Here is a 10,582-nt window from a genome sequence, read left to right on the forward strand (position 1 = left end):
GTCCCATTTTTCCCCCCCAGTTCCCTCCAAATGGGACACTTTGCTGTGGGAAACAGCCCCAACTGCTGCTGGTTTTTGCTCTCCCTCTCTGCCTCTCTGCTGCCTGCTGGGAGTGTATGAGCACACCAGGTGTGTTTGTACACACTGTGGGTTTGCTGTGCAGGTAACACAGTGTGGGGGGGAAGGTTTTTGTGTTTTCTTAATAGGTGAAGAAATCTTGGAAGACCAGAAATTGCAGCTTACTGAATGTTAAGTTATTAAAAGCCAACCCAAATTAGCCATTCCCCAGCTGTGGAAGATGGAGCCTCATTTTTGCAGCCACTTTGCATCCCAAGTTCATCTTTAAGTGCACTGAGGCTTTTTTTTTGTTGGTGGTGTTTTTTTTTTTTTGTTTTTTTTTGTGTTTTCTGGAAGAGCTAAGTAACCCTGGCTGTCTCCAGCTGACATATCCCAATGGACTTGCTTCCTCCATTAGTTGTAAGATGTTTAAAAAAGCACATCCTAAGTTTGACTTGTGGATGAGAGGTTCCCTTGGCAATGTGAGAAGGAAAGTTCTTTCTACCCCTTTGTTATTAACTCATGGACTCAGTGTTGGTTCGGCCTACAGGAGAAGGGAACTGGATGTCTGGCAAGATCAATGTGTGTGCTGAAGTTGTCCAGGTGTGTGAGCTGGGGAATCCTCTGGGGTTGGGAAGGAATGTTGAAGGGATCAGTTAAATGTATCTGGTTATCTGTGTGTGTATATCTGTCTCTATATGTATCAAGAGGTCAAATTGATGTGTATATATATATATAATATCATAGAGTCACAGCCTCCCTGGGCAACCTGTGCCAGGGTCTCACCACCCTCACAGCAAAAACCTTTTCCTCACATCAGTTTCTGTAGTCAATAGAAATTCTTAGTTCTGGATTCACCATGTAATATTGCAAATTACTGTCATTCAGGGGTTGGAGAAGAAGATTGAAGGTGTCAGTTGCACCTGATAGAAATTAGTAGTGGCTATGGTTAGTGATTGATTAATCCTGTAATGGTGCAAAGGTAGCATTGATAAGATGATTTCAAAGGATGTGGCAGTAGGATGTGATACTGGTGAGAAACTGTGTTAAGATGTGTTGTGAAGAAGCAGTTTTTAAGGTGTCTGAGAAACTGTGTTAAGATGTGATGTTGTGAAGAAGCAGTTTTTAAGGTGTGATGTTCTTAAAGGTGATATTATTGAGCTGTAATGTTACAAAGATTTCATTGCTATTGTAATGATTATTTAATTGTAGTAATTAAGGTGGGATTTCAAATCTATCCCTCCAAATTCTGACCAGTATTCTAAGAACTGGTTCTCTTGGGCCTACAGCCACACCCACTAGTTTTTGTCTGCTCCAAGACACAGAACAGAACTGATGACAAACTTCTGCACAAATGTGGCTTAGTTTTTGTGACCAACTCATCTCTAGTCGTTGCCTCCTCCAGAGGTGACTTTGCATAGCAGAAGCAGCTGTGAAAATGGTAATTGCTCCACTAATTCTCATGTCTTGATTCTTTCTAGCATTACTTATAAAAAGAAGGTTTCACTGATATGCCAGAGAAGTCTCTGAGTCCCAGAGAGTGAAGCCAGTTCTTGCCAAGTCTGGAGGAAGACCCTGGAAGCAAACTCTGAGAGCAAACCCTGAGAGCTCATTCCAAGAGTTTATCCAATATGTCCAACCAGGGAGACGACTGCTACTTCTACTTCTATTCTACCTGCAACAAGGTGTGTTTGGGACTCTTGGCGTTGCTTTTTCTGTTCTCACTTTGCTTTTCCCTCCTCAGTCTGGAAGCGAGGGAGGGGGAAGAGTGTGAGGAGACACACAGATTGCTGTGAGCTTAATGAACACAGCGATTCTGCTTCCAGCTCAGCTAAAATCGGAGGGAGGGTGTGTTTTTTTTCTAGGCTGTGTGGTTTTGTGTGCCTGTTTTGGCTGATTTCCTGTGCCTTGCAGGGAGACAGCTGTGCCTTTCGCCACTGCGAGGCTGCCCTGGGCAGTGAGACTGTGTGCACCCTCTGGCAGGAGGGTCGGTGCTTCAGGAATGTCTGCAGGTTCCGCCACATGGAGATCGATGTGAGTGTTTGCCTCACAGCTCCTCCCACCCCACGCCCCGAGGCACTGCTGGGGGAGGGCTCCCTGTGCTTCTCCCTGGTCCATTGACTTCCTTCAAAGGGATATTGGCTGCTCAAATCGGTTTTTAAGGTGTATCTCGGCAAGAAATGTTTGTGGTAGTGCTGAAGTTACTCCCTTAGCCACAGGGAAAAGCAGCCCTGTGTTTCAACATGCTGGAGCAGGGAGGGAAACAGCTCCTGGGAGCTGAGCTGGATAAGGGCCCTTCAGTCTCTTCTGCCCTGATGTTCCTCAGAGCATATTATTGTGACCCCTTGGAGTAGTCCAGGGTTGGGATAAAAAATCTGGAAAGGAACTAAGGCTCTGAAAGATGAATTCAGGTAGATTTGGCCTAGTGGGAGGTGTCTGTGGCCAGGGAGGGTTGGGAATAGATGATCTACAAGGTCCTTTTCAACCCCTTAACATCCAGGATCCTGTGATTTAACCTGGACAATTGAAGACGTTTTCTTCTTTGAATAATTCCGTGATTTGGGATTTATATGTGTTTAACCCACCCTGAATTGCCATTTGAGAGTTTTCCTCCAGCTGAGTGCCAGGAAAGCAAAGCCACATAATGTGGAGCTGTTGCAGGTTTATGTGCCCTGAAGTATTTTTAGTGATAAACTGACCTTTGGAATGATATTTCAACACTGCACTGGGCCTGGCTGTGACAGGCTGGGAGGCTGAGTCTCTGTGCAAATCCCAGGGAAAGTTCCTGAGCTCTGATTTCCTTGTGCCCTCAGAAAAAGCGGAGTGAGATTGCCTGTTACTGGGAGAACCAGCCTGGAGGCTGCCAGAAGTACAACTGTGCTTTCCACCACACCAAAGGACGTTACATTGATGGACTCTTCCTACCCCCGAGCAAGAGTGAGTTCCTCACTCCTGTTTTCTTTAAATACTACAGAATCAGGTGTGATTGTTACTTAAGGGAGGGGCAAACACCTCAGAGGCTCAAGGAGCTGTTGATTTATGAGGTGCAGGCAGAGGCTCAGCTAAGTGGGGTGTGATCATGAAGGTGCATGGATTTTCATGCTCAGCTCTGTGTTTTGTGATCTTTGAGCTTCCTTTGCCCTGGTTTGATCCTTCAGGGTGGGGAGATGGGTGTGAAGGGAAGTCACTGCTCGTGGTGTCCCAGGGGTGAGAATGAGGAAACTCAGTCAGTAGCCAAGTGGGTTCTTATCTGGTCGACAAGAACTTTGTCAAAAACTTTGACCCCAACAGTAGCAATGTTGGGGTCAAAGTTTTTGAAGTGCCCACTGAAAGGTGATGTCCCTTCCCTCCAGCTACACTTCCAAGTCCACCCGAGTCTGCAGAGGATGATGTGAAAATGGCTCAGATGTTACTGCAGCAAACCAAACTGTCTGTGCAGTCCAACCCTTCCCCACAGCTCAGGGGGGTGATGAAAGTGGAGAACTCAGAAAATGTCCCAAGTCCTACACACCCTCCAGTTGTCATCAATGCTGCGGATGACGACGAAGATGATGATGGTGAGAATTTTTGTCCTTACTCAAGGGATTACTGGTGTGAATCTGTAAATCACACGGAGCACATAGTGGTTAAAGCTCCAGAGGAGAATGTGGAGTCCTCAGTGTTCTTACAGATGGAAATGTCATTGTCTGAGTTACAGGAATATGAAAAATCTTGTCTAATCCCAACTCCCTAAATTACCAGTGTGCTTTTACCTTCCAGACCAACTTTCTGAGGAAGGAGAAGAAACAAAAACTCCTGTCCAGCAACCAGCCACAGAAACCCATAATGGATTGAGACTGATTTCCACTAGGAAATCCAATGCTAACACCAAGCAAGGTATTCCAGCAGCTGCAGGAGGGTGGGTTGGGAGGAGAGTTGGGCAACTAACTAACTACCTCTTCATTTGCCCGTGAGGAGTGTTGACACTCAGAGCCCTTGGGGAAGGTTGTGAGCTGTGAGAAGCTTGAGGATTATGCTCCCAACATGAGCCATTAAAGTTTGACTCCATGAACTGTTCTGTGCTTGCAGATGACAATTTAAACTTCGGAATAAAAACACTGGAAGAAATCAAATTGAAGAAACTGAAGGAAAAAGCCAAAAAACAAGGTGGTGAGTTAATATCTCCTACTTCTTTACTCTCCTGCCTCCTGTTGCCTTCAGCTTTGGGTCTGCTGCTGTGCCCTGCTGAGGGCAGTTCCTTGCAGGAGGTGATTCCTGCAGCTGGAGCTGCTTGAGGGACACACTTCCATGTTTTGTTGGGGGCCTTGAGCTATTTTGGCATGTGATCTGTTTTCTGAAACAGCTGCTGTTCCTGCTTGGAATTCCAAGGGCAAATCCAAGGGAGAATACTCATCTCCTATTGACATGCACTGGCTGTTATGTGTTTGGCAGCAGTGAATAACTTAGGTCCTTGGGCCTGGTGGTGGTTTGCTTGGGTTGTTTCCCTAAACATCCCTATTTTTTGCCATGTTCCTATCAGAAGGTCCTTCAGGAGCTGCTGTTGATCCTCTCCAAGCTCGGACAATCCCTGTGCCAGAGAAGGAAAATGTAAGGACAGTGCTGAGGACTGTGACTCTGTCCTCAAAGGAAGGTGAGAGTGAATGCTATCATTTCCATCTCATGGCTCCTCAATCCGACAATTAACTGCTAATTAAGACAATTCACATTAGGCTGCTGGTGCCTTTGCTAATTAAAACCCTTTTCTGCCTGAAGACCTTGGATGTATTGGAGAGGTTTGGAATTTGTAGCTGCTCAGTTTGTTGTGTTGCAGTAAAAGATCAAGAGGAGGTTTTTGTCATTAAGTCACAACTAATCATATCTTATCACATCCTCCAGACTCTCAGATGTGCTTAATTGGACTCTGAGGGAGATGTGTGGAAGTGCAGGAACAGCAGGGAGAGATGCTGATGGCAAAACAGGTGTCAGAGTGCAATTAGGGGTTAATTAACAGCAGGAGTGATGGAAGGGAGGACCTGGAGAAGATGGAGTTAGACAAGGGGCCAATTTTTGCAGCACTGAAGAGGCTGACGGTGGCATTGTGTGACATGACTCTATAAATTCCTTTTCAAGGAAGTCACCAGTTCCTTTTAAAGGCAGAAACATGTGGAACCAACTCACAGCCATCAGCAGTTCGTGTGGTTTGGCTGCCAAGGGGTCGTTTTTGGGACGTGGGCTGGAAGGATGATGCTTTCTGCTGTGCTTTCTGTGCACTGGAGAGTTCTCTCTTTGTTTTAGGGGTGGATCCTGTGATCCAGCTCAACATTCCTGACAGACTGGGAAAACGCAAGGGTCTCTTAGGTGAGAAGTTTTTCTGAGCTCACCCAAACCTGGGCATATCTACAGATATTTCTGCTGTGTGAGGGAGGAAAATGGATTGACAGCGGGAAGAGCAAATATTGTCTGTTATATCAGAAAATAAAGCTGGAAGGGTTGAAGTTTGTGGCTGAAATTCTCCTCCACAGAAAGGTTCTGAGAGCATTTCTCCTTTCCTGTCTCCCTGAAGGTGGTAAAACCTTCCCTCCCCTGAGAAGGAACCTGGCAGAGAGGCTGGGGAGGAAGACAGAGCTGCTGAACAGTGACAAAGCTCCAAGGAGAGGCACAGGTACCAAACCCACCTGGATGTGGCACCCAGAGCATTCCTGAACTGTCTGTGTGTCCTGGGCTCCTTTTGGTTCGTGGCTCTCTCTGCCTGGTGATGTGGGTTAGGGCTTTTCTGGTGGGTGGTTGGATTTGATGAACTCCGAGGTCTCCTCCAGCCTAATTAATTCTATGTTGGCTGTGGGCTGAAAATAACTTTGAATCCCACTGAAGTGATCTCCTGTCTCGTCTCCCAGTGGGAACACCCAACTGGGATTTCTGCAGCCTCACTAACTTCTGCTGTTCTATCTTTCAGTCCACGTCCTGAAGTCGCTGAAGGCGAGGCTGGGGCTGCCCTCTGAACAGAGCAGCACAGAGACAGGTAAGAACTGGACAATAAATTCCCTTCCCCTTTTGCCTTCCCATGAACTTCCCTCCAGCCCTGGAAGTGAGTTAACAAGTTAACGGTCGGACTGGATGATCTCTCCTGACTTTGATGACTCTGTGAGCTCATGTTGGTGCTTCTTTGGTTTGGTGCTGCCAGGGAAAGCTGCCAAGCCCATCGAGGAGATCCGGGTGAAGACGCTGGAGGAGATCCGCCTGGAGAGGGCGAACCAGCGCCGCGGAGAGGCCCCGGCCGAGGCTCCCAGCCCCACCCCCAGGCCCTCCCCGGCCGTCAGGATCAACCCCCTCGCCGCAGCTCTGGCCGAGAAAAGCCGCAAGAGGCTGCAAGAGGAGAAGGACAAACCCGAGGCTGAGCCCAAGAGGCAGAGCCTCCCTGCCACGGTTGTGCCTGGCAAAGTGCAGCTGGCAGAGCCAGGCAGAGCCAAGACCCCTGGGGAAGTGAGGATTAAAACCCTGGAAGAAATCAAGAGGGAGAAAGCTCTGCGGATGCAGCAGAGTGGGGAGAACATTCCAGCTGCCCCTGCCCAGCCTGAGCCTGCCCTCAGGGAGAGGAAGCTCCTGCGGGTCACAAAGCTCACAGGTAAGGAGGGTCTACCCTAGGAAAGTGCTTCCCTGCTGGAACAAATTCCATTTGCCTTTTCCTGCTCTGAACACTAGAGCAGGAAAGTGGCTTCTGAGTCAAAAGGACAGTGTTATTTTCCAGGAATTTCATGCTATTTTCTGTATTTCCCACTGGGAAATTCATCTGCTGAGGAGTTTTGGAGTCTTAATTTCTCTCTTTTCTGCCTTCTGGTTGTGGTATGGGATCTTCCCTGGGCAAAATCCAAGGTTACCTTTCTCTTGGGAATACATGTCATTCCTTGATGTGTCTGGGAAGGATGTAACAACTCCTTAGCATGGACATTGAAGTTCTCAGTGTTAATGTTGTATAACCATGTGAGAAGAGAGGATATGATTGAGGGGAAGATCAGATGCTGCAGGAGTTGCTCCTTTCCTGCTGTCCCTGTATTAGACATGAGGAAATGCACACCCTGAGGAAATGGAGGTGTAACCAGGTTTCTTTACTTCCCCTGGTGACTAAATACTTTTCTCTTTTGCTTGTCCTACAGCATCTGGAAGAGACGAAAAAATGATAGTGGAGTTGAACCCCAAAGCTGCAGAGGTGAGTTCCTGTGAAGATGGACAAATTTCAGATCAGTTCTGTCACGTTTTGTTTGTGTGCCCATAAAATCCCAACAGTTCTGGTCAGTTTTGCCCTGTGTTTGTACACTCAGTGCCTGAGTCTGAGTGTGTTCCCACCTCTCCTCATTGGGTAATTGCTGCAGGGAAATCCCAAGTTCTGTCACTTCCAACAGTTCCAGGCAGCACCATAATCGTCTCTTTGACCTCATTAATGAAGTAAAACTTGGAATCAGTCTGGAGATACCTGACAATGAAACCTGTTAGCACCAGGGGTTGATGTGGGGAGAAGAATTCTGTTCTCAGTGTCTTTCAGACTTCAAGGATAACTTCAAATTCCAAGTGGAGTGTTCGAATCCAGAAGGTTGGAGCTTTGTCCGAGGGTGTGTGGAGTAGCTTGTGTGGCTGTATATGCCTGAAAAAGAATGGATAGGTTACAGCTGGAGGCTTGTGCTCTATTCCAGCAGCTTGCTGTGTTGGGAATTGCAGGCTTTGAGCAGCATTTCCATGGCAAAACATGGATCTGGTTACAGGCAGCATTTTGTGCAAGGAATGTTGGATTTGAATGGTGCCACGTGGAGCCCTTTGGGAGGAGTTGCCACCCAGGTTTTCCTAATGAAACCTCTGTGGATTTTTGTGCTCTTAACCCTGTTCTTTCCCTTCTTTCTAGCCCTCAGATGCAAGTGCAGCTACCTCAGCAGTTCAGGTGAAGAGCCTGGAGGAGATCATGTGGGAGAAGCACCAGCTGAAGCTGCGCCAAGAGGAGAAGCTCCAGAGGGAAACAACTGCTGTGCCAACTCCAGGAGAAAAACCAACCAAGGAAAAAACTCTACCATCAGGGAGGCCTGAATCCACTGTGGTTTCAGGATCAGCTTATCAGCTCGGGAAGAGGAAATTGGTGAAGCCTCAGAAGGATGGTGCTGAGAACCCAGGGAAGGAGGGAGCTGAGCCACCACGGAAAAAGGCAGCTCAGCCCCCAGAGCGCAGACCTAAAAGTAAGGGTTGAGTCCTACCCTGGGACATGTTCCTGAGAGCAGCTCTGGGGGTGTTCACCCTGAGCTGCAGTGTGTGCTCACAGCCCAGAAACCAGCTGTGTCCTGGGCTGTCCAGCTTGGAGGGAGAAGGTTGTGTGGGGACCTCATAGCACCTTCCAGGAGCCGAAGGGCTACAAGAGAGCCAGACAGGGACTGGAGTGGCAGGACAAGGGGGAATGAGTTCCCACTGACAGAGAGGAAATTTAAGTTGGTTATTGGGAAGAAACTCCTCCCTTTGAGGGTGCTGAGGCTCTGGCACAGGTTGCCCAGAGCAGCTGTGGCTGCTCCATCCCTGGGAGTGTTCCAGGGCATGTTGGATGTGGCTTGGAGCAACCTGGGCTGGTGGGAGCTGTCCCTGCCCATGGCATAGGGTGGAACACGACTTTCTTTACAATCCCTTTCCATGACTCTGTGATTTAGGATTATGGAACTATTAAGATAACCTGTTGATTTTTTTTTCAACCCAAGGCAAAACAAGTGTTCAGTCACTTCTCTCTTCCTTTTTTCCAGCCAAATCTAAGGTGTGCCTGAAGCCTCTGGAAGGGAAAGGCACCTCCTCCTCAAAGCAGCCCCTGAAACGGAATGTCCCTGAGAGCCACCCCACGGCCGTGGTGGCAGTGAAGCCTCTCAGTGCTGCTGGTGGGGACACCAAGGAGCTTTCAGCCAAGAAAGCAGCTGCGGTAAGGACAGTGCCTGAGGCACCACTGGCTCCCTGGGACAGCTTATCCCCAAATTTTCCCCACCTCTTAGAGAAAAAGGTGGAAAACTGACCTGTTCCACAGGTCTGTTCCTGTTTGCCCCCAGGAGTGTGTGTGCAGGATGGCTGCAGCACTGTGCTGCCTTTATTGGATCAGTGGCAATGTTTGCACGATGCTCTGAATTCTCTGTACTTGAAGGGTTTTGACCTTTAGAAAGTCCTTAAAAAAGAGCAAATCAGTAAACCTCCAAGTGATCACTGATTTTGGGCCTGCCCTGGCACTGTGTTTTGGTTGATGCTCAGCAGTGCTGGGGGAGAAGCAGCAGGGGAAGAACCTACTGAAGGTTTTACCTTTGTCTGATAAAATCTGTCTTCTCTCTTTCCAGGCTGTTGCTCCTGCTCTCCCAGAGGACAATTTGGTCTCCATTCCTCGCAGGGAGAAGCCTCAAACCAGGTACCAACCACCCCTTGCCCTTTTCTTCACCTCTGTGACTTCAGTATGAACAAGTGGGTTTGATCACACGTGGAAAATTGGAGTCCAGAGATAATCAGTGCCCTAACCCAACAAAGGAATTGTTAATCTGAGACGGTTTTATAGCAGCAATGAGAATTTTGGTTGTTTTCTTAAAACACTGCAGTTTGGAGTAGATTTTTCAGTGGGTTTTTGGCCTTTCTGAAGGGCTGCAGAGCTTCACTTCTTACCCTTGTTACACTCAAGTCTCTGCTACAAACACTAAACCTTCCTTCCCAGATGTGTCTTCATGGGTAAATCCCCAACCTGACAACTGCAGCTGCTCATCCTGACTGTAAAAGTTTACGGGGTCACAGTCCCTGTGGCAGCTTGAGCTGTAGGAGGGTTAAACTAGTTTTCAGAGCTGCTTTGCAGCAAGTCTCTCTCTGGTTAAGCAATGCCACCCACTGACTGCTCTTTTCCTGTTATTCCCAGCCCTGAGCTCCACCTGGGGAGCCAGGCAGATTCCCTGGCACAGCCAGAGGTCTCCAGCTCAGCCTCCTCTTCCTCTGAAGGGCCGATGAAGATGCGTCGGCTGAGCTCCACAGGCTCTGCCAAGGCACCTCTGTCGGTAGAAGATGACTTTGAGAAGCTTATTTGGGAAATCTCAGGAGGCAAACTGGAAGCAGAGATTGACCTGGACCCAGGGAAGGATGAGGATGACCTCCTGCTGGAACTCTCGGAGATGATTGATAGTTGAACTGCAGAGACTTAAAAAAAGTTTAAAAAAAAAAAAAAAAAAAAAAAACAAAAAAAAAATAAAAGAAACCTCCACAAAACCCCCAAACCTGTATATTTGGTTGGATACCTGGAGGTGATCCTTTTCCTAGCTGAGGAGTGAAGCACAGTTGGACTGTTAGAGTTAGGCAGGGTCTGCACTCAGTTGTCCTGAAGTTCCCCATGGATCAGAGTCCTGTGCCTCACTCTGTGACTGTTGGTGGCTCCTTCCACACCGAGAGGACAAAGCACTTGGTTGTTGTTTTTTTTTTTGAGGGACAGGAAGATCCCATCTCCAACCTGTGGTGGTTGTGATCTGCTGATTTCATGATGCTCCAAAGGCTTCAAATCCAAACTTCCACCTGG

General features: G+C 48.0%; 1 protein-coding gene across 1 annotated transcript; it reads left to right on the forward strand.

Moving 5' to 3' along the window:
- The first annotated feature begins 1,688 nt into the window (after window positions 1–1,688).
- Window positions 1,689–10,199, forward strand: ZC3H11A (zinc finger CCCH-type containing 11A). Its single transcript, XM_009077258.1, has 15 exons — window positions 1,689–1,742; window positions 1,972–2,091; window positions 2,871–2,994; window positions 3,411–3,614; window positions 3,817–3,933; window positions 4,126–4,206; window positions 4,577–4,687; window positions 5,332–5,394; window positions 5,600–5,692; window positions 6,218–6,658; window positions 7,188–7,240; window positions 7,928–8,076; window positions 8,800–8,971; window positions 9,375–9,442; window positions 9,935–10,199. Exons 1-15 carry the CDS (start codon window positions 1,689–1,691, stop codon window positions 10,197–10,199), a joined length of 2,115 nt encoding a protein of 704 aa, XP_009075506.1.
- Window positions 10,200–10,582: the final 383 nt, after the last annotated feature.

This window comes from Acanthisitta chloris, unplaced genomic scaffold (assembly GCF_000695815.1).
Source record: "Acanthisitta chloris isolate BGI_N310 unplaced genomic scaffold, ASM69581v1 scaffold13296, whole genome shotgun sequence".
Classification (NCBI taxonomy): Eukaryota; Metazoa; Chordata; class Aves; order Passeriformes; family Acanthisittidae; genus Acanthisitta; species Acanthisitta chloris.

Excerpts from the sequence above, each read along its gene's own strand:
- ZC3H11A (XM_009077258.1), top strand. The coding sequence starts at position 1,689 with ATGTCCAACCAGGGAGACGACTGCTACTTCTACTTCTATTCTACCTGC. Across the intron at positions 5,693-6,217 it reads TGACAAAGCTCCAAGGAGAG|GGAAAGCTGCCAAGCCCATC; the intron begins GCACAGGTACCA and ends TGGTGCTGCCAG. Across the intron at positions 6,659-7,187 it reads GCGGGTCACAAAGCTCACAG|CATCTGGAAGAGACGAAAAA; the intron begins GTAAGGAGGGTC and ends CTTGTCCTACAG.